The 25,829-nt window shown below is 56.2% G+C and overlaps 1 protein-coding gene across 1 annotated transcript; it reads left to right on the top strand.

Annotated features, from left to right (window-relative positions):
- Positions 1-35: 35 nt before the first annotated feature.
- Positions 36-18,061, top strand: LOC141116817 (palmitoyltransferase ZDHHC3-like). The gene is made up of 9 exons (XM_073609270.1): positions 36-238; positions 3,340-3,428; positions 3,513-3,583; positions 12,000-12,112; positions 12,199-12,260; positions 13,359-13,476; positions 14,802-14,874; positions 15,279-15,408; positions 17,734-18,061. Exons 1-9 carry the CDS (start codon positions 120-122, stop codon positions 17,820-17,822), a joined length of 864 nt encoding a protein of 287 aa, XP_073465371.1. The 5' UTR covers positions 36-119; the 3' UTR covers positions 17,823-18,061.
- The last annotated feature ends 7,768 nt before the right edge of the window (positions 18,062-25,829 follow it).

Raw genomic sequence — 25,829 nt, 5'->3', positions numbered from 1 at the left:
GTGGAGGATGACAGGCGGTCAGGTGACCGTCTGATGGCGGAAGTGCCGGGCTGGGCGTGGCTGCGGCTCGGAACGGGCGTGTGGTTGGCGGAGAGTGGTGGAGGGGGAGGAGCCGGGTGATGGCGCCGTGTGTACGGGACCCGTGCGGGCTGCTCTGCCTCCTCCTCACCTACCTGAGTGTCAGCTACTCCGAGTACGTCATCCTCCGACACATCCTGCTGGAGGACTACGCCGGGAGGTATGGGGGGCACCGGGGGGCCACAGAGGTGGAGGGCTGGGGGATCAGGGGCCACATGGCTGAGGATAGGAGGATCAGGGGCCACATTAATGAGGATAGGAGGATCAGGGGCCACATTAATGAGGATAGGAGGATCAGGGGCCACATGATTGAGGATAGGAGGATCAGGGGCCCCATGACTGAGGATAGGAGGATCAGGGGCCCCATGACTGAGGATAGGAGGATCAGGGGCCACATGGCTGAGGATAGGAGGATCAGGGGCCACATTAATGAGGATAGGAGGATCAGGGGCCACATGACTGAGGATAGGAGGATCAGGGGCCACATGACTGAGGATAGGAGGATCAGGGGCCACATTAATGAGGATAGGAGGATCAGGGGCCACATGATTGAGGATAGGAGGATCAGGGGCCACATGATTGAGGATAAGAGGATCAGGGGCCACATGATTGAGGATAGGAGGATCAGGGGCCACATGATTGAGGACAGGAGGATCAGGGGCCCCATGACTGAGGATAGGAGGATCAGGGGCCCCATGACTGAGGATAGGAGGATCAGGGGCCACATGACTGAGGATAGGAGGATCAGGGGCCACATGACTGAGGATAGGAGGATCAGGGGCCACATGACTGAGGATAGGAGGATCAGGGGCCCCATGACTGAGGATAGGAGGATCAGGGGCCACATGACTGAGGATAGGAGGATCAGGGGCCCCATGACTGAGGATAGGAGGATCAGGGGCCCCATGACTGAGGATAGGAGGATCAGGGGCCCCATGACTGAGGATAGGAGGATCAGGGGCCCCATGACTGAGGATAGGAGGATCAGGGGCCCCATGACTGAGGATAGGAGGATCAGGGGCCACATGACTGAGGATAGGAGGATCAGGGGCCACAGAGAGGAAGACTGGGGAGATCAGGGGCCACATGAATGGGAATAGGAGGATCAGGGGCCACATTAATGAGGATAAGAGGATCAGGGGCCACATTAATAAGTCTGGGAGGATCAGGGGCCACATGATTGAGGATAGGAGGATCAGGGGCCACATGACTGAGCATAGGAGGATCAGGGGCCACATGACTGAGGACAGGAGGATCAGGGGCCACGTGACTGAGGATAGGAGGATCAGGGGCCACGTGACTGAGGATAGGAGGATCAGGGGCCACATGACTGAGGATAGGAGGATCAGGGGCCACATGACTGAGGATAGGAGGATCAGGGGCCACATGACTGAGGATAGGAGGATCAGGGGGCACATTAATGAGGATAGGAGGATCAGGGGCCACATTAATGAGGATAGGAGGATCAGGGGCCACATTAATGAGGATAGGAGGATCAGGGGCCACATTAATGAGGATAGGAGGATCAGGGGCCACATTAATGAGGATAGGAGGATCAGGGGCCACAGAGAGGAAGACTGGGAAGATCAGGGGCCACATGAATGGGAATAGGAGGATCAGGGGCCACATGAATGGGAATAGGAGGATCAGGGGCCACATTAATGAGGATAAGAGGATCAGGGGCCACATTAATGAGGATAAGAGGATCAGGGGCCACATTAATGAGGATAAGAGGATCAGGGGCCACATGATTGTGGATAGGAGGATCAGGGGCCACATGATTGTGGATAGGAGGATCAGGGGCCACATGATTGTGGATAGGAGGATCAGGGGCCACATGATTGTGGATAGGAGGATCAGGGGCCACATGATTGAGGATAGGAGGATCAGGGGCCACATGATTGAGGATAGAAGGATCAGGGGCCACAAAGAGGAAAACTGGGGAGATCAGGGGCCACATTAATGAGGATAAAAAAAAAAACAGGGGCCACATGACTGAGGATAGGAGGATCAGGGGCCACATGACTGAGGATAGGAGGATCAGGGGCCACATGACTGAGGATTGGAGGATCAGGGGCCACATGACTGAGGATAGGAGGATCAGGGGCCACATGACTGAGGATAGGAGGATCAGGGGCCACATGACTGAGGATAGGAGGATCAGGGGCCACATGACTGAGGATAGGAGGATCAGGGGCCACATGACTGAGGATAGGAGGATCAGGGGCCACGTGACTGAGGATAGGAGGATCAGGGGCCACGTGACTGAGGATAGGAGGATCAGGGGCCACGTGACTGAGGATAGGAGGATCAGGGGCCACGTGACTGAGGATAGGAGGATCAGGGGCCACGTGACTGAGGATAGGAGGATCAGGGGCCACGTGACTGAGGATAGGAGGATCAGGGGCCACGTGACTGAGGATAGGAGGATCAGGGGCCACGTGACTGAGGATAGGAGGATCAGGGGCCACGTGACTGAGGATAGGAGGATCAGGGGCCACGTGACTGAGGATAGGAGGATCAGGGGCCACGTGACTGAGGATAGGAGGATCAGGGGCCACGTGACTGAGGATAGGAGGATCAGGGGCCACGTGACTGAGGATAGGAGGATCAGGGGCCACGTGACTGAGGATAGGAGGATCAGGGGCCACGTGACTGAGGATAGGAGGATCAGGGGCCACGTGACTAAGGATAGGAGGATCAGGGGCCACGTGACTGAGGATAGGAGGATCAGGGGCCACAAAGAGGAGAATTGGGGAATCAGGGGCCACATGAATGAGAATAGGAGGCTTAGAGGCCACAGGGGGGAAGTCTGGGGGATCAGGGGCCACAGTGGTGGAGGGCTGAGGAATCGGGGGGGGGGGGGGGGCGAATGAATTAGGATCAGGGGCCACAAAGAGGAAGACTGGGAGATCAGGGGCCACATGAATGAGGATAGGGCGCCACAGGAAGAACTGAGGTATCAGGGGCCACAGGGGGAGGACTGGGGAACCAGGGGCCACACGAATGATGGCAGGGGCAGGGAGGAAGACTGGGGGATCAGGGGCCAAAGCAGGTAAGAGGACTTGGAGATCGGGGGTCACATTGGGGAGGATAGGGGGTTTAGGGGCCACAGGAGAAAGGAGAGAAGATTGGGGGCCCCAGTGTTGGAGGACAGGGAGATCAGGGCCACGGGGGGGGGGGGTTTCTGGGGTCATAGAAGGGGAGTAGGGTATCGGGGGGCCCCTGGCAGAAGTGTAACTGTCCTCTCCTCCCCTGCAGTGTCTGGTGTCCGCTCCATGCTGTCTTCTATAATCTCATCGTCTTCATGCTGCTGGCCTGCCACACCCGGGCCGTCTTCTCCGATCCAGGTAACCCGCGTCTTTGCTCCGCCTCCAGAGCACATTTCCACCCAACGGGCTCTAACCCCCCTCCCCCATCTTGTCTTATTCCAGGTGTCGTACCTCTGCCGGAAATGGCCATCGACTTCTCAGATCTGCGCGGTACTCCACGCAAAAACGACCGGGTGAGCGCCACAAAATATAACAAAATGTTCTCTCATTTCTGTTAAAGTGACAAACCTCTGTCAGGTTTTTATTGCTGGGGAGATTTTCCCTCACTTCCTGTGTGGTCCCCTGACACAGGAGGTGAGCAGAATCTCTCCGATGGGGGCACTGACATTTCCACATTTAGAGTGGGGGAAGGGGTAGCCAGGAATGTGTCCCCATGGGAAAGATTCTTCCTCACTTCTTGTTTGGTCATCGTGACAGGAAATGAGGGGGGACATTTCCAAACCAGCAATAAAAGACCATACAGAGGTTGTAACCCTTCCGCTGTCCTAAAACTAATAAATATGATCTTTGCCTTCCCCCCCGCTTCTCGGCTCCTCCCGCCTGTCTCCCGCTTCTCGGCTCCTCCCACCTGTCTCCCACTTCTCGTCTCCTCCCGCTTCTCGGTTCCTCCCGCCTGTCTCCCGCTTCTCGGTTCCTCTCGGCTCCTCCCGCTTCTCGGTTCCTCTCGGCTCCTCTCGCTTCTTGGTTCCTCTCGCTTCTCGGCTCCTCCCGCTTCTCGGCTCCTCCCACCTGTCTCCCGCTTCTCGGCTCCTCCCGCCTGTCTCCCGCTTCTCGGCTCCTCCCGCCTGTCTCCCGCTTCTCGGCTCCTCCCGCCTGTCTCCCGCTTCTCGGCTCCTCCCGCCTGTCTCCCGCTTCTCCAGTCCTCCCGCCTGTCTCCTGCTTCTCAGCTCCTCCCGCCTGTCTCCCCCCCGCCTGTCTCCCGCTTCTCGGCTCCTCCCGCCTGTCTCCCGCTTCTCAGCTCCTCCCGCCTGTCTCCCGCTTCTCGGCTCCTCCCGCCTGTCTCCCGCTTCTCGGCTCCTCCCGCCTGTCTCCCGCTTCTCGGCTCCTCCCGCCTGTCTCCCGCTTCTCGGCTCCTCCCGCCTGTCTCCCGCTTCTCGGCTCCTCCCGCCTGTCTCCCGCTTCTCGGCTCCTCCCGCCTGTCTCCCGCTTCTCGGCTCCTCCCGCCTGTCTCCCGCTTCTCGGCTCCTCCCGCCTGTCTCCCGCTTCTCGGCTCCTCCCGCCTGTCTCCCGCTTCTCGGCTCCTCCCGCCTGTCTCCCGTTTCTCGGCTCCTCCCGACTGTCTCCCACTTCTCTGCTCCTCCTGCTTCTCGGTTCCTCCCGCTTCTCGGTTGCTCTTTTCTCCTCTCGGTTCTCTGCACCTCCCGCTTCTCGGTTCCTCTCGGCTCCTCCCGCCTGTCTCCCGCCTCTCGGCTCCTCCCGCTTCTTGGTTCCTCTCGGTTCCTCTCGCTTCTTGGTTCCTCTCGCTTCTTGGTTCCTCTCGCTTCTCGGCTCCTCCCACCTGTCTCCCGCTTCTCAGCTCCTCCCGCCTGTCTCTCCCGCTTCTCGGCTCCTCCCGCCTGTCTCTCCCGCTTCTCGGCTCCTCCCGCCTGTCTCCCGCTTCTCGGCTCCTCACGCCTGTCTCCCGCTTCTCGGCTTCTCCCGCCTGTCTCCCGCTTCTCGGCTCCTCCCGCCTGTCTCCCGCTTCTCGGCTCCTCCCGCCTGTCTCCCGCTTCTCGGCTCCTCCCGCCTGTCTCGCGTTTCTCGGCTCCTCCCGCCTGTCTCGCGTTTCTCGGCTCCTCCCGCCTGTCTCGCGTTTCTCGGCTCCTCCCGCCTGTCTGGCGCTTCTCGGCTCCTCCCGCCTGTCTGGCGCTTCTCGGCTCCTCCCGCCTGTCTGGCGCTTCTCGGCTCCTCCCGCCTGTCTGGCGCTTCTCGGCTCCTCCCGCCTGTCTGGCGCTTCTCGGCTCCTCCCGCCTGTCTCGCGCTTCTCGGCTCCTCCCGCCTGTCTCGCGCTTCTCGGCTCCTGCCGCCTGTCTCCCGCTTCTCGGCTCCTGCCACCTGTCTCCCGCTTCTCGGCTCCTGCCGCCTGTCTCCCGCTTCTTGGCTCCTCCCGCCTGTCTCTTCCCGCCTGTCTCCCGCTTCTCGGCTCTTCCCGCCTGTCTCCCGCTTCTCGGCTCTTCCCGCCTGTCTCCCGCTTCTCGGCTCCTGCCGCCTGTCTCCCGCTTCTCGGCTCCTGCCGCCTGTCTCCCGCTTCTCGGCTCCTGCCGCCTGTCTCCCGCTTCTCGGCTCCTGCCGCCTGTCTCCCGCTTCTCGGCTCCTGCCGCCTGTCTCCCGCTTCTCGGCTCCTGCCACCTGTCTCCCGCTTCTCGGCTCCTGCCGCCTGTCTCCCGCTTCTCGGCTCCTGCCGCCTGTCTCCCCCCCGCCTGTCTCCCGCTTCTCTGCTCCTCCCGCCTGTCTCCCGCTTCTCGGCTCCTCCCGCTTCTCAGCTACTCCCGACTGTCTCCCACTTCTCTGCTCCTCCTGCTTCTCGGTTCCTCCCGCCTGTCTCCCGCTTCTCGGTTGCTCTTTTCTCCTCTCGGTTTTCTGCACCTCCCGCTTCTCGGTTCCTCTCGGCTCCTCCCGCCTGTCTCCCGCCTCTCGGCTCCTCCCGCTTCTCGGCTCCTCCCGCCTGTCTCCCGCTTCTCGGCTCCTCCCGCTTCTCGACTCCTCCCGGCTCTTCCCGCTTCTCGGCTCCTCCCTCTTCTCGGCTTCTCCCGCCTGTCTCCTGCTTCTTGGCTCCTCCCGCCTGTCTCTCCCGCTTCTTGGCTCCTCCCGCCTGTCTCTCCCGCTTCTCGGCTCCTCCCGCCTGTCTCCCGCTTCTCGGCTTCTCCCGCCTGTCTCCCCCCGCCTGTCTCCCGCTTCTCGGCTCCTCCCGCTTGTCTCCCGCTTCTCGGCTCCTCCCGCCTGTCTCCCGCTTCTCGGCTCCTCCCGCCTGTCTCCCGCTTCTCGGCTCCTGCCGCCTGTCTCCCGCTTCTCGGCTCCTGCCGCCTGTCTCCCGCTTCTCGGCTCCTGCCGCCTGTCTCCCGCTTCTCGGCTCCTGCCGCCTGTCTCCCGCTTCTCGGCTCCTGCCGCCTGTCTCCCGCTTCTCGGCTCCTGCCGCCTGTCTCCCGCTTCTCGGCTCCTGCCGCCTGTCTCCCCCCGCCTGTCTCCCGCTTCTCGGCTCCTCCCGCCTGTCTCCCGCTTCTCGGCTCCTCCCGCCTGTCTCCCGCTTCTCGGCTCCTCCCGCTTCTCGGCTCTTCCCGCCTGTCTCCCGCTTCTCGGCTCCTGCCGCCTGTCTCCCGCTTCTCGGCTCCTGCCGCCTGTCTCCCGCTTCTCGGCTCCTGCCGCCTGTCTCCCGCTTCTCGGCTTCTCCCGCCTGTCTCCCCCCCGCCTGTCTCCCGCTTCTCGGCTCCTCCCGCCTGTCTCCCGCTTCTCGGCTCCTCCCGCTTCTCGGCTACTCCCGACTGTCTCCCACTTCTCTGCTCCTCCTGCTTCTCGGTTCCTCCCGCCTGTCTCCCGCTTCTCGGTTGCTCTTTTCTCCTTTCGGTTTTCTGCACCTCCCGCTTCTCGGTTCCTCTCGGCTCCTCCCGCCTGTCTCCCGCCTCTCGGCTCCTCCCGCTTCTCGGCTCCTCCCGCCTGTCTCCCGCTTCTCGGCTCCTCCCGCTTCTCGACTCCTCCCGGCTCTTCCCGCTTCTCGGCTCCTCCCTCTTCTCGGCTTCTCCCGCCTGTCTCCTGCTTCTTGGCTCCTCCTGCCTGTCTCTCCCGCTTCTTGGCTCCTCCTGCCTGTCTCTCCCGCTTCTCGGCTCCTCCCGCCTGTCTCCCGCTTCTCGGCTTCTCCCGCCTGTCTCCCCCCACCTGTCTCCCGCTTCTCGGCTCCTCCCGCTTGTCTCCCGCTTCTCGGCTCCTCCCGCTTGTCTCCCGCTTCTCGGCTCCTCCCGCCTGTCTCCCGTTTCTCGGCTCCTCCCGCCTGTCTCCCGCTTCTCGGCTCCTGCCGCCTGTCTCCCGCTTCTCGGCTCCTGCCGCCTGTCTCCCGCTTCTCGGCTCCTGCCGCCTGTCTCCCGCTTCTCGGCTCCTGCCGCCTGTCTCCCGCTTCTCGGCTCCTGCCGCCTGTCTCCCGCTTCTCGGCTCCTGCCGCCTGTCTCCCGCTTCTCGGCTCCTGCCGCCTGTCTCCCGCTTCTCGGCTCCTGCCGCCTGTCTCCCGCTTCTCGGCTCCTGCCGCCTGTCTCCCGCTTCTCGGCTCCTGCCGCCTGTCTCCCCCCCGCCTGTCTCCCGCTTCTCGGCTCCTCCCGCCTGTCTCCCGTTTCTCGGCTCCTCCCGACTTTCTCCCGTTTCTCGGCTCCTCCCGACTTTCTCCCACTTCTCTGCTCCTCCTGCTTCTCGGTTCCTCCCGCTTCTCGGTTGCTCTTTTCTCCACTCGGTTCTCTGCACCTCCCGCTTCTCGGTTCCTCTCGGCTCCTCCCGCCTCTCGGCTCCTCCCGCTTCTTGGTTCCTCTCGGTTCCTCTCGCTTCTTGGTTCCTCTCGCTTCTCGGCTCCTCCCGCTTCTCGGCTCCTCCCACCTGTCTCCCGCTTCTCGGCTCCTCCCGCCTGTCTCTCCCGCTTCTCGGCTCCTCCCGCCTGTCTCTCCCGCTTCTCGGCTCCTCCCGCCTGTCTCTCCCGCTTCTCGGCTCCTCCCGCCTGTCTCTCCCGCTTCTCGGCTCCTCCCGCCTGTCTCTCCCGCTTCTCGGCTCCTCCCGCCTGTCTCTCCCGCTTCTCGGCTCCTCCCGCCTGTCTCTCCCGCTTCTCGGCTCCTCCCGCCTGTCTCCCGCTTCTCGGCTCCTCCCGCCTGTCTCCCGCTTCTCGGCTCCTCCCGCCTGTCTCCCGCTTCTCGGCTCCTCCCGCCTGTCTCCCGCTTCTCGGCTCCTGCCGCCTGTCTCCCGCTTCTCGGCTCCTGCCGCCTGTCTCCCGCTTCTCGGCTCCTGCCGCCTGTCTCCCGCTTCTCGGCTCCTGCCGCCTGTCTCCCGCTTCTCGGCTACTCCCGACTGTCTCCCACTTCTCTGCTCCTCCCGCTTCTCGGCTCCTCCCGCTTCTCGACTCCTCCCGGCTCTTCCCGCTTCTCGGCTCCTCCCTCTTCTCGGCTTCTCCCGCCTGTCTCCTGCTTCTTGGCTCCTCCCGCCTGTCTCTCCCGCTTCTTGGCTCCTCCCGCCTGTCTCCCGTTTCTCGGCTCCTCCCGCCTGTCTCCCGTTTCTCGGCTCCTCCCGCCTGTCTCCCGTTTCTCGGCTCCTGCCGCCTGTCTCCCGCTTCTCGGCTCCTGCCGCCTGTCTCCCGCTTCTTGGCTCCTGCCGCCTGTCTCCCGCTTCTCGGCTCCTCCCGCCTGTCTCCCCCCGCCTGTCTCCCGCTTCTCGGCTCCTCCCGCCTGTCTCCCGCTTCTCGGCTCCTCCCGCCTGTCTCCCGCTTCTCGGCTCCTGCCGCCTGTCTCCCGCTTCTCGGCTCCTGCCGCCTGTCTCCCGCTTCTCGGCTCCTGCCGCCTGTCTCCCGCTTCTCGGCTCCTGCCGCCTGTCTCCCGCTTCTCGGCTCCTGCCGCCTGTCTCCCGCTTCTCGGCTCCTGCCGCCTGTCTCCCGCTTCTCGGCTCCTGCCGCCTGTCTCCCGCTTCTCCCGCCTGTCTCCCCCCCCGCCTGTCTCCCGCTTCTCGGCTACTCCCGACTGTCTCCCACTTCTCTGCTCCTCCCGCTTCTCGGCTCCTCCCGCTTCTCGACTCCTCCCGGCTCTTCCCGCTTCTCGGCTCCTCCCTCTTCTCGGCTTCTCCCGCCTGTCTCCTGCTTCTTGGCTCCTCCCGCCTGTCTCTCCCGCTTCTTGGCTCCTCCCGCCTGTCTCTCCCGCTTCTTGGCTCCTCCCGCCTGTCTCTCCCGCTTCTTGGCTTCTCCCGCCTGTCTCTCCCGCTTCTTGGCTCCTCCCGCCTGTCTCTCCCGCTTCTCGGCTCCTCCCGCCTGTCTCCCGCTTCTCGGCTTCTCCCGCCTGTCTCCCCCCCGCCTGTCTCCCGCTTCTCGGCTCCTGCCGCCTGTCTCCCGCTTCTCGGCTCCTGCCGCCTGTCTCCCGCTTCTCGGCTCCTCCCGCCTGTCTCCCCCCCGCCTGTCTCCCGCTTCTCGGCTCCTCCTGCCTGTCTCCCGCTTCTCGGCTCCTCCCGCCTGTCTCCCGCTTCTCGGCTCCTCCCGCCTGTCTCCCGCTTCTCGGCTCCTCCCGCCTGTCTCCCGCTTCGCGGCTCCTGCCGCCTGTCTCCCGCTTCGCGGCTCCTGCCGCCTGTCTCCCGCTTCTCGGCTCCTGCCGCCTGTCTCCCGCTTCTCGGCTCCTGCCGCCTGTCTCCCGCTTCTCGGCTCCTGCCGCCTGTCTCCCGCTTCTCGGCTCCTGCCGCCTGTCTCCCGCTTCTCGGCTCCTGCCGCCTGTCTCCCGCTTCTCGGCTCCTGCCGCCTGTCTCCCGCTTCTCGGCTCCTGCCGCCTGTCTCCCGCTTCTCGGCTCCTGCCTCCTGTCTCCCGCTTCTCGGCTCCTGCCGCCTGCCTGTCTCCCGCTTCTCGGCTCCTCCCGCCTGTCTCCCGCTTCTCGGCTCCTCCCGCTTCTTGGCTACTCCCGACTGTCTCCCACTTCTCTGCTCCTCCTGCTTCTCGGTTCCTCCCGCCTGTCTCCCGCTTCTCGGTTGCTCTTTTCTCCTCTCGGTTTTCTGCACCTCCCGCTTCTCGGTTCCTCTCGGCTCCTCCCGCCTGTCTCCCGCCTGTCTCCCGCCTCTCGGCTCCTCCCGCCTGTCTCCCGCTTCTCGGCTCCTCCCGCTTCTCGACTCCTCCCGGCTCTTCCCGCTTCTCGGCTCCTCCCTCTTCTCGGCTTCTCCCGCCTGTCTCCCGCTTCTTGGCTCCTCCCGCCTGTCTCTCCCGCTTCTTGGCTCCTCCCGCCTGTCTCTCCCGCTTCTCGGCTCCTCCCGCCTGTCTCCCGCTTCTCCCGCCTGTCTCCCGCTTCTCGGCTCCTCCTGCCTGTCTCCCGCTTCTCGGCTCCTCCCGCCTGTCTCCCGCTTCTCGGCTCCTCCCGCCTGTCTCCCGCTTCTCGGCTCCTCCCGCCTGTCTCCCGCTTCTCGGCTCCTCCCGCCTGTCTCCCGCTTCTCGGCTCCTCCCGCCTGTCTCCCGCTTCTCGGCTCCTCCCGCCTGTCTCCCGCTTCTCGGCTCCTCCCGCCTGTCTCCCGCTTCTCGGCTCCTCCCGCCTGTCTCCCGCTTCTCGGCTCCTCCCGCCTGTCTCCCGCTTCTCGGCTCCTCCCGCCTGTCTCCCGCTTCTCGGCTCCTCCCGCCTGTCTCCCGCTTCTCGGCTCCTCCCGCCTGTCTCCCGTTTCTCGGCTCCTCCTGCTTCTCGGCTCCTCCCGCCTGTCTCCCGCCTCTCGGCTCCTCTCGCTTCTTGGTTCCTCTCGGCTCCTCTCGCTTCTTGGTTCCTCTCGCTTCTCGGCTCCTCCAGCTTCTGGGCTCCTCCCGCCTGTCTCCTGCTTCTGGGCTCCTGCCGCCGGTCTCCCGCTTCTCGGCTCCTGCCGCCGGTCTCCCGCTTCTCGGCTCCTGCCGCCGGTCTCCCGCTTCTCGGCTCCTGCCGCCGGTCTCCCGCTTCTCGGCTCCTGCCGCCGGTCTCCCGCTTCTCGGCTCCTGCCGCCGGTCTCCCGCTTCTCGGCTCCTGCCGCCGGTCTCCCGCTTCTCGGCTCCTGCCGCCTGTCTCCCGCTTCTCGGCTTCTCCCGCCTGTCTCCCCCCCCGCCTGTCTCCCGCTTCTCGGCTCCTCCCGCCTGTCTCCCGCTTCTCGGCTCCTCCCGCCTGTCTCCCGCTTCTCGGCTCCTCCCGCCTGTCTTCCGCTTCTCGGCTCCTCCCGCCTGTCTCCCGCTTCTCGGCTCCTCCCGCCTGTCTCCAGCTTCTCAGCTTCTCCCGCCTGTCTTCTCCCGCCTGTCTCCTCCCGCCTGTCTCCCGTTTTTCGGCTCCTTCCATTTGTCTCCCGCTTCTCGGCTCCTGCCGCCTGTCTCCCGCTTCTCGGCTCCTGCCGCCTGTCTCCCGCTTCTCGGCTCCTGCCGCCTGTCTCCCGCTTCTCGGCTCCTGCCGCCTGTCTCCCGCTTCTCGGCTCCTGCCGCCTGTCTCCCGCTTCTCGGCTCCTGCCGCCTGTCTCCCGCTTCTCGGCTCCTGCCGCCTGTCTCCCGCTTCTCGGCTCCTCCTGCCTGTCTCCCGCTTCTCGGCTCCTCCTGCCTGTCTCCCGCTTCTCGGCTCCTCCCGCTTCTTGACTCCTCCCGGCTCCTCCTGCTTCTCGGCTCCTCCCTCTTCTCGGCTCCTGCCGCCTGTCTCCCGCTTCTCGGCTCCTGCCGCCTGTCTCCCGCTTCTCGGCTCTGCCCGATTGTTTCCTGATTCACAGCCCCACCCTTCCTACCCCTGCCATGACAACAGGTCTTCATTTTCCCTGTCTGGATTTTTATCTTATTCTTCATGACTGAGACTGCTGTTGCAACAGGAAAAATAAGACTTGATCTAAAAAGGGGGCGGAGCTGACGTCTCCATCTTCAGCGCGCTTCTTATCAGATTAACCCTTTAATAAATGAATGTGTATTATTGAACCCGCAGGGCAATGAAGACTGGACGGTGTGCAATCGCTGTGAGACGTACCGGCCTCCGCGGGCTCACCACTGCCGTATCTGCCACCGCTGCATCCGCCGCATGGACCACCACTGTCCCTGGTACGATGATGTCACATAGCTTGTGCAACGCCCCCCCCCCCCCCCGATCACCGCCGTGTGTAATGCTGTGCCTTCATTTCCTGCAGGATCAATAATTGTGTCGGCGAGCTCAACCAGAAATACTTCATCCAGTTCCTCTTCTATACCGGTGAGTCCGGGTCGGTACGTCGGTTGTAGAGTGCCGTATACTGACTCTTTATTGGGGCTCTTCTGCCATTCCGGGACCAGCGACCGGTTCTCTTCTGCTTCCCACTGACCTTCAAACTACTCCGAACTCTTTAGAAATCCCCGGTACTTCCTGGTGTGGGTTGTCATGTGACCTCCTCCTTTCCGGGGGGGGGTTGCTTATTACCCCAGTGTAAGCTCCAACACTGACTTGGCCCTCTGTGGCACTCCAGATGTTTTGGAACTACATTTCCCATGATGCTCATGCACTCTGCAGTGTAGTTGAGCATCATGGGAAATGGAGTTCCAAAACTTCTGGGGTGCCAAGGTGTTCGCCATCACTGGTCTATACAGTCCTTGACATTTGCTTCAAGTCAGAACTCTGACACGCCCCCCTCGGTATCCCACAATGCAACACATCTGCCTTTCTGCTGCACATTTCTTTTATCCCTGCTTTTAGGTACGTTCCTGAGCATGCTGGGAACCCCAGTCCTCTCAGGGAGCCCACTTATACAAAAATGGCTCCCCCCCCCCCAGTATGCAGGACAGACTCACTGACCAATAGCGACACGCTAGAGGCTGGAGGGGGCGTGTCCACCCTCAAAGCTGAAATCACTGGGGAGATTTCCCTTCACTTCCTGTCCTGGAGACACAGCAGGAATTTGGAGGAGATCTTCTCAAAGTGTGGGGGGGGGGGGGCAAACCCCCTCGTAGCTGCCACTGGGACAGGTGTCCACGTTTTGGAAGATTTCCATCACTTCCTGTCCTGGTGTCATCGGACCTCTGCAGAGAAACATGCTGTTATTGGGGGTGGGCTTAATCCAAGACTCTTTAACTCAGCTACCTGCTATCTAAAGGCGTCCCTGTAAATGGGGCTTAACACCCAGGAGGTAGGATGGGACTGTCCTGATCATGTGACCACTGTGATTGGTTGCCCGTCCGCCAGTTGACCATGACAATTCGGTAACCTGAGTGTTGACCCGTCCACAGTCCACCCAGAACTGAAATAAAAGGTGTAAGTGGCAGTTTGTGTGCTCCGGTCCGTTACGTCTTTGTCTTTTTTTTTTTTTTTTTCTTGCAGCTCTCGCCAGCATGTACTCCGTGGGTCTTGTCTTGGGAACGTGGCTTCTGCCGGCACTGAGGGGCGGTGATGTGGAGGACGCGCTGAAGGCGGGCCACGTACGCAGCCACGTGCAGATGTAAGTTGGCCATTGTGGAGTCCAAGCCTCTGTACTGTCCCTGATGGTGCGATTTAACCCCTTCCCGGCTTCCCTTTAACACCTTCCCATTCAACCTATAGCAGAATGACGGCCCGGGCGGTGGCTTTACCATCCGCACTGGACATCATATGACGTCCTTTATATCATGCCGCTCGTGCGCGTCCCCTGGGGGAGGGGGGGCAGCGGGGTGATCGATGGTGAGCTGTGTTTCTCGGACATAGTGCATCACTGATCAGGGTAAAGAGCTGATGATGTTGGCTCTTTACCATGTGATCAGCTGTGTCCAATCACAGCTTATCTCATGTAAACAAATGGCGGTTATCAGTATTTCTTTTTCTCAGCCCTGTCAGTGTCTGAGGAAAGGAAAGTCATTAACCGGCTGAGCATTTACACTGATTATCAGTGCAGCATATTAATGTCCATCAGTGCCGCCTTATTATTGCTCATTATTGCCCATCAGTGCAGCCTTATTGTTGCTCATTATTGCCCATCGGTGCAGCCTCGTTATTGCCCATCGGTGCAGCCTCGTTATTGCCCATCGGTATTGCCCATCGGTGCAGCCTCGTTATTGCCCATCGGTGCAGCCTCGTTATTGCCCATCGGTGCAGCCTCGTTATTGCCCATCGGTGCAGCCTCGTTATTGCCCATCGGTGCAGCCTCGTTATTGCCCATCAGTGCTGCCTCATTATTGCCCATCAATGCTGCCTCATTATTGCCCATCAGTGCTGCCTCATTATTGCCCATCAGTGCTGCCTCATTATTGCCCATCAGTACCCATCAATACAGCCCATCAGTGCAGCCTCTTTAGTGCCCATCAGTGAAGAAGAAAAATGACTGCAAAGTTGTATAACAATAACAAAGAAAAATCTAAATGTTCGGATTGATGGGTAAAGGCGGCAGCAATGGTGGTGGGAAGGTGGCATCAGCAAAGGGGGGGGCCTATGGACCCGGTAAAGGTGGCAACAGCAGTGGGAGGGGATGGGGCGGGCCCTATAAAGGTTGCAGCAACAGCGTTGGGAAGGGGGGGTGGTAAAGGTGGGAGAGGGGGCGGGCCCTATAAAGGTGGCAGCAGAAGTGGAAGTAGCAGTGAAAGGGGAGGGTCTGGTAAAGGCGACAGCTGAGGTGGGAATGGGCCCAGTAAACCACCTCAATACAAAGCCGTATACAGCATACACGTATGTGGTTATTGTTCATTAGTTTTGGATGGAATTCATTTTTCAGAGTGAATTTAGTGTTACTTTGTATCAATAATCTGAGCTTTAACAATTGACCTAATTGTCGGCCATCTTGTCCCTCCCCCGCAGAGCTCACTGTATCCTCCTATTGGTGGAATCTGTCCTCTTCGGGCTCTTCGTCACTGTTATTTTCTACGATCAGGTAAGAGCTTATCGATTGATCATTTGGTATGTGAGAGATTGCTGAAATAGGGCGGGACTATAAGTGGGATAGACGGGGTCTTTAGTAACACTTGGCTGCCTGCCCGCTGGCATGCAGGAATCACACATGCTGGTAGACAGGGAGGGGAGCGCAGATGAAGAGGACCTGTCAGTTTTTGGATAGAGTGGGGAAAATTTTCCATCACTTCCTGCCCCCGTGACACCCATACTAGAAATAGGAGAGCGGTTGTCACAGGACAGGAAAGCGCAGGCAGCCTTAAGAACGGTTTCAGGCGTTTCCCACATGTGTTGTGTTCTGTGACCACATTGGAGAGATTTCCAATCACTTCCTGTCTAGACAGGAAGTCTGCGGGTTTGTTCTCAGGTTTTACCTTTCGTCCGCAGATTGTATCCATAATCACCGACGAGACCCCCATCGAACAGCTGCGTAACAAACTGCTGAAGGAAGCGCGCAAGGAGGTGACACACAGCCGCAAACCAAAGATGGCGCTCCTGCGGGAAGTGTTCGGCAGAGGTGGGGACCAATATTTTTAAAGTTTGCATAGCTCCTCCCACTGCTTTCATCAGGACTGTTGAGAGGAGTACTGGACCCTGCTGGCCCCTCCCACCAGCCACAGTCTGCCTGCATTGCATAGAGAAGCACTTCCAGTGCATCTGGAAAGTATTTACAGCGCTTCACTTTTTCCACATTTTGTTATGTTACAGCCTTATTCCAAAATGGATTAAATTCATTATTTTCCTCAAAATTCTACAAACAATCCCCCATAATGACAGCGTGAAAGAAGTTTGTTTGAAATCTTTGCAAATTTATAAAAAACTGAAAAAATCCCATGTACAAAAGTATCACAGGCTCCTCCCATGTACAAAAGTATCACAGGCTCCTCCCATGTACAAAAGTATCACAGGCTCCTCCCTTGTACAAAAGTATCACAGGCTCCTCCCATGTACATAAGTATCACAGACTCCTCCCATGTACATAAGTATCACAGCCTTTGCCATGACACTCAGAATTGAGCTCAGGTGCCTCCTGTTTTCACTGATCACCCTTGAGATGTTTCTACAACTTGATTGGAGTCCACCTGTGGTAAATTCAGTTGATTGGACATGATTTGGAAAGGCACACACCTGGCTATATAAGGTCCCACAGGTAACAGTGCATGTCAGAGCACAAACCAAGCCATGAAGTCCAAGGAATTGTCTGTAAACCTCCGAGACAGGATTGTATGGAGGCACAGATCTCGGGAAGGGTACAGAAACATTTCTGCAGAATTGAAGGTCCTAATGAGTACAGTGGCCTCCATCATCCGTAAATGGAAGTTTGGAACCACCAGGACTCTTCCTAGAGTGGGCCGCCCGGCCAAACTGGGCGATTGGGGAGAAGAGCCTTAGTCACGGAGGTGACAAAGAACCCAATGGTCACTCTGACAGAGCTCCAGCATTTCTCTGTGGCGAGAGGAGAACCTTCCAGAAGAACAACCATCTCTCTAGCACTCCACCAATCAGACCTGTATGGTAGAGTGGCCAGACGGAAGACACTCCTCAGTAAAAGGCCCACGACAGCCCGCCTGGAGTTAGCCAAAAGGCACCCGAAGGACTCTCAGACCATGAGAAACAAAATTCTCTGGTCTGATGAAACAAAGATTGAACTCTTTGGCCTGAATGGCAAGCGTCATGTGAGGAAGGTTACAAAAAATTTCTCCTGCACTGAAGGTTCCCAAGAGCACAGTGGCCTCCATAATCCTCAAATGGAAGAAGTTGGGCACAACCAGGTGTAGCAATGTAGTAGGGGAATTAAGATTATTAAGTAATTATTATTATAATATGAGTAATTTCACACCAGGACTCTTCCAAGAACTGGTCACCTGGCCAAACAGCAATTGGGGAAGTAGAGCCTTAGTGAGGTGAGCAAGAACCCAACTGAGCTCCAGAGATCCTGTGTGGAGATGGGACAAAGTTCCAGAAGGACAACCATCACTGCAGCCCTCCACCAATCTGGGCTTTATGGCAGAGTGGTTATACCGAAGCCCGCTTGGAGTTTACAAAAAAGCACCTAAAGGACTCTCAGACCACGAGAAACAAAATTCTCTAGTTTGATGAAACAAAGATTGAACTCTTTGGCCTGAATGGCAAGCGTCATGTCTGGAGGAAACCAGGCACCGCTCATGACCTGACCAAAACCATCCCTACAGTGAAGCATGGTGGTGGCAGCATCATGCTGTGAGGATGTTTTTCAGCGGCAGGAACTGGGAGACTAGTCAGGATCGAGGGAAAGATGAATGCAGCAATGTACAGAGACCTCCTTAATGAAAACCTGCTCCAGACCCGCTCTGGACCTCAAACTGGGGTGAAGGTTCATCTTCCAACAGGGCAACGAGCCAAGATAACAAAGGAGTGGTTATGGGACAACTCTGAATGTTCTTGAGTGGCCCAGCCAGAGTTCATACTTGAACCCGATTGAACATCTCTGAAGAGATCTGAAAATGGCTGTGCACCGACGCTCCCCATCCAACCTGATGGAGCTTGAGAGGTCCTGAAAAGAAGACTGGGAGAAACTGCCCAAAAATAGGAGTGCCAAGCTTGTAGATGTCAAACAAACTTCTTTCATTGTCATTATGGGGGATTGTTTGTAGAATTTTGAGGAAAATAATGAATTTAATCTGTTTTGGAATAAGGCTGTAACATAAAATGTGGAAAAAGTGAAGCACTGTGAATACTTTCCAGATGCACTGTAGACCCAGTGCTGACATCACTGGGGCTAAAATAAGGTATGTGGGGGGGAGGAGGGAGGAATTAAAATAAAAGCAGATTAAACTTAATCTTATTATATTTCTCCCTATAGGTTTCATCGTCTGCTGGTTTTGCCCATTGGTCACCCCCCCATCCTCGGGGGGTCCGGCGTACAGCTACCTCCCGGACTACGACGTATAGAGGTCCTTGTAGGCGGAGCCTGACCTATCTGAGATCTCCGGCCTCCTCCGAGCTGCTCTCTCTCTCCTTACCTCTTCTCTAAAGGCCGGAGTGTTAGCTCCGCCCGCTGTCCTCTGGGCAGCCATCCGATTGGTCAGTATATTGGGGTGGTGGTCCGGCTCGCTGCTGGCCCCCTCCCCGCGGCCCCCTGTGGTCTTTGCACTGTGTGTGACGTCACACTACGGAATACTTGCTACCGAAAAAAACTGCTGAAGCCGAACCGCGATTGTCAGTTTGGGCACCTCATGTTAAAGGGCCAGTCCACCCTAAACTGATACGCCGGCAAAGCTGGATCATCCTGCAGGCATTATGATTCTGAATTCCCTACCCCCTCCCTTCCCCCACAAGGCGGGGGGGGGGGGGAGTCTCACACCCTCTGCTGAAGCTCTTTAGAAGAACTTGGTGTGCAGTTTAACCTGCTGGCTTCCGCTTGGAGTGGGAATATCAGTTTCTGGGTGGAATGACCCTTTAAACTTTATTTCCTGTGGTTTTCATAATCATGTTTGTCATGCTGCTGCCGCTGCGCCCTCTGGATGCGATCACGCACATGAAAGGAGGCGGGGCCAACAGCAATCCATTACGATTTAAGTGAGGTATTATGAAAAAAAAAAAAACATTCTAATGATCCACCCAAAGATATTGGGTGGAGCTAATTAAGAGTTTACCAAAAACATAATTTGGTATTAGGGCGGAGCTTTAGGTTGGCGCGACCAATTCACAGCCTGCGGCCTTGATGGTAACGGTCCGTATTGGTGGCAATAATTATATACACTCTGTGGCCAGAAAAATAGAAGCCCCGCCCATGAGCATCGCTCAATGGGTAAAAACCTTAAAAAAAAGATACCCCTGAGTATTGCACAATGGCCAGCAAATTAGAAACCCCACCCCTGTGCATCACACAATGGCCAGAAACATAACAACCCCACCTCTGAGCATTGCACAATGGCCAGCCAATTGTAAACTCCACCCCTGCGCATCACACAATGGCCAGAAACATAGGAACCCCGCCACTGAGCATTGCGCAATGGCCAGCCAATTGGAAACTCCACCCCTGCATATCACACAATGGCCAGAAACCTAGGAACTCCACCCCTGTGCATTGGACAATGGCCAGAAACCTAGGAACTCCACCCCTGTGCATTGCACAATGGCCAGCCAATTGGAAACTCCACCCCTGCGCATCACACAATGGCCAGAAACATAGGAACCCCACCACTGAGCATTGCACAATGACCAGAAAGAAAGGAACCCCACCACTGTGCAAACGTAGTAACCCCCGATCATCGATCTATGGCCAGAGCTAGGAGCCCCCGATCATCGCTCTATGGCCAGAGAAATAGGAGCCCCCGATCATCGCTCAGTGACCAGAAACATAGAAACCCCTGATCATCGCTCAGTGACCAGAAATATAGAAACCCCTGATCATCGCTCAGTGACCAGAAACATAGAAACCCCCAATCATCGCTTAGTGACCAGAAACGTAAAAACCCCTGATCATCGCTCAGTGACCAGAAACATTGAAACCCCCAATGATCGCTCAGTGACCAGAAACCTAGAAAGCCCCAATCATCGCTCAGTGACCAGAAACATAGAAACCCCCAATCATCGCTCAGTGACCAGAAACATTGAAACCCCCAATGATCGCTCAGTGACCAGAAACATTGAAACCCCCAATGATCGCTCAGTGACCAGAAACCTAGAAACCCCCAATCATCGCTCAGTGACCAGAAACATAGAAACCCCTGATCATCGCTCAGTGACCAGAAACATTGAAACCCCCAATCATCGCTCAGTGACCAGAAACATTGAAACCCCCAATGATCGCTCAGTGACCAGAAACATTGAAACCCCCAATGATCGCTCAGTGACCAGAAACCTAGAAACCCCCAATCATCGCTCAGTGACCAGAAACATAGAAACCCCCGATCATCGCTCAGTGACCAGAAACATTGAAACCCCCAATGATCGCTCAGTGACCAGAAACATTGAAACCCCCAATGATCGCTCAGTGACCAGAAACATAGAAACCCCCGATCATCGCTCAGTGACCAGAAACATAGAAACCCCCGATCATCGCTCAGTGACCAGAAACATAGAAACCCCCGATCATCGCTCAGTGACCAGAAACATAGAAACCCCCGATCATTGCTCAGTGACCAGAAACATAGAAACCCCCGATCATTGCTCAGTGACCAGAAGCATAGAAACCCCCGATCGTCGCTCAGTGACCAGAAGCATAGAAACCCCCGATCGTCGCTCAATGGCCAGAGTAATAGGAACCCCTAATTGGTTTGGGACACATTTGGCTGTTAAGCTCCTATGACTTCATGGAAGTTCCTGTGTGACGGGGGACCTCGCAGAATATAAGAAAAAATTGGTGAAATTACTGCGCTAAACCCAAATGTGACAAAAAAAATCTGCTAACACTGAAACAAAGTCTCAACCAGATGTGAAAAAAAACAAAGTGTAGAGCTAAATATAACAATATGACAGCAATAAACTGAAACAATGGACATATAAACGTGTTATAAACATGCAAAGTGAAAGTCCAATGTTCACATGTGTGAACAGGATAAACCAGTGAATGTGAAAATTCAAATAAACATAAAAAGAACTCCTAAGAATGTGTGTCCATCTAAAACGGGACTTGTGAGTCTTCAATAGAATTTGGTGATGGTGCGAACAATATAAGTCTGGCTGTGAAGCTGTTGAAACGGAAATCTTCTGTCAAAAGAATGGGAATGGGTACTCTTACCGGATAGGGTGGACCCACTTACCAGCGGTAGTGGATCAGTCAGGCTTGTATAGGCTTGACGCCTCAGGGTTTAGGGTTGGCAGAAAGGTGGTCACTCCAAACTGGGTAGTTCCACTCCAGCTGGAGTTCCAGGATTCAGATAGCTCTCAAAAAAAAGCATGGAACTTCCACCCAATAGGAGAGCCGTCTGGAGGCCGATGGTAAATACGGGATAAGCTCAATCAAACCGGGGTAGGAATAAGAAAAAAAATGGAGAAGCTCCATATGGTGCAGGTAAAAAAAAAACAGGTTTATTTTTAAAAAGTACAATACTTTGCTTCCCACATTGCTTTTTATAATTTTATGACTCGTGATCACCAGTATTTTTGTACTCATCTACTATGATGTATTGTACTTTTTAAAAATAAACCTCTCCGTTTTTTGACCTGGAGCTTCTCCATTTTTTTTTTCTTATTCCTACCCTGGTTTGATTGAGCCTATCCTGCGTTTACCATTGGCCTCCAGACGGCTCCCCTATTGGGTGGAGGTTCCATGCCTTTTTTTGAGAGCTATCTAAATCCTGGAACTCCAGCTGGATCCCTACAGCCATGGAGTGGAACTACCCAGTTTGACGTGACCACCTTCTTGCAACTCCTAACCCTGAGGTGTTCAGCCTGTAAAATCCTGGCTGATCCACTACCGCTGCTAAGTGGGTCCACCCTATCCGGTAAGAGTACCCATTCTTGGGTCCACCCTATCCGGTAAGAATATCCGGTAAGAGTTCCCATTCTTGGGTCCACCTTATCCGGTAAGAGTACCCATTCTTGGATCCACCCTATCCGGTAAGAGTACCCATTCTTGGATCCACCCTATCCGGTAAGAGTACCTATTCTTGGGTCCACCCTATCCGGTAAGAGTACCCATTCTTGGGTCCACCCTATCCGGTAAGAGTACCCATTCTTGAGTCCACCCTATTCGGTAAGAGTACCCATTCTTGGGTCCACCCTATCCTGTAAGAGTACCCATTCTTGGGTCCACCCTATCCTGTAAGAGTACCCATTCTTGGGTCCACCCTATCCTGTAAGAGTACCCATTCTTGGGTCCACCCTATCCGGTAAGAGTACCCATTCTTGGGTCCACCCTATCCGGTAAGAGTACCCATCCACATTCTTTTTTCAACAGCTTCACAGCCAGACTTATATTGTTCGCACCATCACCAAATTTTATTGAGGACTCACAAGTCACGTATTAGATGGACACACATTCTTAGGAGTTCTTTTTATGTTTGAATTTTTACATTCACCGATTCATCCTGTTCACACAGTGAACATTGGACTTTCACTTTGCATGTTTATAACACGTTTATATGTTTTCACATACGGTATTCATTGTTTCAGTTTATTGCTGTCATATTGTTATATTTAGCGCTACACTTTGTTTTTTTTCCAGACCTTACAGAATTGTTGGGGGTCCCTCTACCCAGGAACCAGCCCCCATGGACCTGGATCTGAGATTTTCTGGCCCAGGCAATGGTTTTTCAGTCCTTGGCTGTTTTTTTATTTACATTTTTTTCTTAAGCTGGATTTTCTTGTATGTTACTTTAGCCCTGAGTACTGTTTTGTACTTCTAAGGTGATCTGGCAGCTTGATGAATTTGGGGCCATTGTGCATTCTTATACCTGCCTTGGGTAAGGTGACAGGTCCTCTTCAGTTTCCATTTCTCCGGCCACTATGTGTATATTACGTTTCACAGAGAGGTCTCGAGTTGTGTGCTTTTTATGTATATTTTGTTGTATTTTTAAGTTATTTAATGTTTTATTTCTTTTATTGATGTCTGGTTGAAAGAGGTCATGTGACCTGCTGGTCATGGCAGCTGCCATTGTTGTTACAGTTCTAAGGGACATCTGCCCAGAGAAGAAATACAAGGCCAGGCCATTGATGGTCTCCGTGGCCATAATGATGTCCCTCCTGGCTTCAGTACAAACAGTGGCATAGCGTGAGTGGGGGCTTCAGGGGGTGCAAAATTCTTAAGGACTTGGGGTAAGAAGAAGCAGATTTGGTCTGTGCACGCTTCCGTTCTGGTCCTGTCACGTACCTGAAGGGAGAATGAAATGACGAGGTCGGCCTCTCTTGTATCTCCAACCCAGGTCCCACTGAGAGTGGAACAGAGGGAACCGAGGGACAGGAGGAACAACGAGTGCCTGCAGGTGTAGACCCAGAAACTTGCGCCAATTGTTACTAGGGACGCGCTCCTGCGCGTGCACGCAGTCCGTCACGCATGCGCATTGGTGCTTATGGGCATCTGCAGTCGCCCATGAGTGTGCGCATGCCAGTATTCTAATAGTTCTCTTACAGGCACTCTCCCTCTTGGGTGGGTGGGTGTGTCCAGCTGGGCGGAGTGAGTTCAGAGTGGGAGAAGTTGAGGAGAGTGAGCGGTGCGATCCAGCTGAGTGTGTGGCCGTGCGGTCCTCGGTGCAGTTGTGGATGGTTCTGATCTCTCTTTCTCCTTCCGCCTCCCTGGCATACCATGCACTGGAACTCCTCCAGCTATCGGTGATCTTGGGGGGAGAAGGGGTTATATGGATTTGGGGTGTACACTGTACAATATAGGGGTGGAGGGGCTGAGGGTGCACCATGAAGGGGGGGGGTAAAGGATCTGGAGGGAACAATGGGGTGGTCAAGGGAGTGAGGGTGCACAATAAGGTGGTGGAGGGACTGGGGTTGCACAATGGGGGGGGGTTGTGTGGATTCAGGGGGCATAAGGGGGTGAAGGGAATCGGGGTGCACAATAAGGGGGTGGAGGGGCTGAGGTTGCACAATGAAGGGGGGAAGGGGTGTATGCATTGGGGGCAGAATATAAGGAAATTAAGGGGGGTGGAGGGACTGGGGGTACACAATGAGGGGTTGTGTGGATTTGGGGGCACTATGAGGGGATGAAGGGAATTGGGGTGCACAATGAGGGGCTGAGAGTGCACAATGAAGGGGGAAAGGGGTGTATGCAGTTAGTGGTGGAATAAGGAAATTAAGGGGGTGTAGGTACTGGGGTTGCACAATGGGGGGGGGGGGTTGTGTGGATTTGGGGGCACAATGAGGGAATGAAGGGAATTGGGGTGCACAATAAGGGGATCGAGGGGCTCAGGGTGCACAATGAAGGGGGAAAGGGGTGTATGCGGTTGGTGGCGGAATAAGAGGGTGTAGGGACTGGGGTTGCACAATGGGGGGTTGTGTGGATTCAGGGGGCACAGTGATGGGATTAAGGGAATTGGGGTGTACAACAAGGGGGTGAAGGGGCTGAGGGTGCACAATGAAGAGGGAACGGGGTGTATGAGGTTGGGGGCAGAATAAGGAAATTTAAGGGGGTAAGAGGGACTGGGGTGCACAATGAGGGGTTGTGTGGATTTGGGGGGCACAATGAGAGGACAAAGGGAATTGGGGTGTACAAGAGGGTGGAGGGGCTGAAGGGTGTCCAATAAGGGGGTGAAGGGGCTGAGGGGGCACAATGAAGGGGGAGTGGGGTTATGGATTTGGGAGGCGATGAAGGGAGTAAAGGTGCACAATAAGGAGGTGGGGGCATGAAGTGGGGGGAGGGGTGCTCACTTAGGAGGGTTGGGGGGTGCAATACTTAGCTTGCCACAGGAACTGGCAACCCCACGCTGTGCCACTTAACTCAATAGAAAGCCGCCATATTTCTCTGTGCAGGTCTCATTTAAAATGCTGCCTGCCTATTCACTAGAAGCTAGTGACATCACATAAGCACTAAGTTCCTCCTCCCTCCTATGTTGCATGCTCCTAGCCAATGAACAGCCTGGATCTTGTGAAACCCCAAATGACTGCTGTCCAGGGTTGGCGCTTCAGTTGCGGGTGGATGCTGGCCAGCATAAGCACTCATTGGCTTCCCGTATACGTCAAGGAATCAGGCTAAGGTCTCCGCCCCCAGGGAACACAAGTTAAGGTCTCCGCCCCTGAGGTCCCAGCTGCGGATTTGATTTTTTTTTATGTTACACTACAGGCATAGGACCATGAGCAGAAAGAACTCATCGAGGGGTTGCTGAAACACGGGGCGCTGAGCACGCCAAACTCCACTCGCAACTGACATGTCCATATTGGGTGGACTGCTCCTTTAGGTCATAAGTACTCTAAAGTCATTAACTACTGATCTTTTATCTGTAAATTAGATGATGTCTTAACCTAGCACTTACTGTATCTCCATGACAACCTGGGTGGTTGCAGCTGGCTGCGCTTCCTTCGATGGCAGTAACTGGAGGCAGATTACCAAAGTGTACTACAGTATATATAATGTATTTAAATGCGAGGCTCCAGAACAATAATATATATCGAACACTGAATATTCTAGTGCTGAACAATGTATGTGAACTGTAACGACTTCTGTCCAAAGCCAACTCCACCCAAATCTGATATTTCAGTTTAGTAGTTTGTGTCTTTGCCCCTCCCACAATAGGAAGATTTCTCCCAGTAGTTTTTGTCTATGCGTCTCCCACAACAATGAGATTTCTTGCAGTAATTTGTCTCTGCCCCTCCCACAATGATGAGATTTCCTGCAGTAGTTTGTGTCTCTGCCCCTCCCACAATGGGGAGATTTCCTGCAGTAGTTTGTGTCTCTGCCCCTCCCACAGTGAGAACCCCCCCCCTAGTAGTTTGTGTCTCTGCCCCTCCCACAATGGGGAGATTTCCTGCAGTCGTTTGTGTCTCTGCCCCTCCCACAGCGAGAACCCCCCCCCCCCCAGTAGTTTGTGTCTCTGCCCCTCCCACAATGGGGAGATTTCCTGCAGTAGTTTGTGTCTCTGCCCCTCCCACAATGGGGAGATTTCCCTCAGTAGTTTGTGTCTCTGCCCCTCCCACAATGGGGAGATTTCCCTCAGTAGTTTGTGTCTCTGCCCCTCCCACAATGGGGAGATTTCCTGCAGTAATTTGTCTCTTCCCTTCCCACAATGGTGAGATTTCCCCCAGTAGTTTGTGTCTCTGCCCCTCCCACAATGGTGAGATTTCCTGCAGTTGTGTCTCTGCCCCTCCCACAGCGAGATTTCCCCCCAGTAGTTTGTGTCTCTGCCCCTCCCACAATGTTGATATTTCCTGCAGTAGTTTGTGTCTCTGCCCCTCCCACAATGGGGTGATTTCCTGCAGTAGTTTGTGTCTCTGCCCCTCTCACAATGGGGAGATTTCACCATCAACTGGAAAATATAATGAAGGAATCTCACTTTTGTGCCCAAGAGCTGT

The sequence above is a fragment of the Aquarana catesbeiana genome, linkage group LG13, assembly GCF_042186555.1.
Source record: "Aquarana catesbeiana isolate 2022-GZ linkage group LG13, ASM4218655v1, whole genome shotgun sequence".
NCBI lineage: Eukaryota > Metazoa > Chordata > Amphibia > Anura > Ranidae > Aquarana > Aquarana catesbeiana.
The sequence above is the reverse complement of the archived record's forward strand: the minus strand, read 5'-3'. Positions and strand labels throughout refer to the sequence as shown.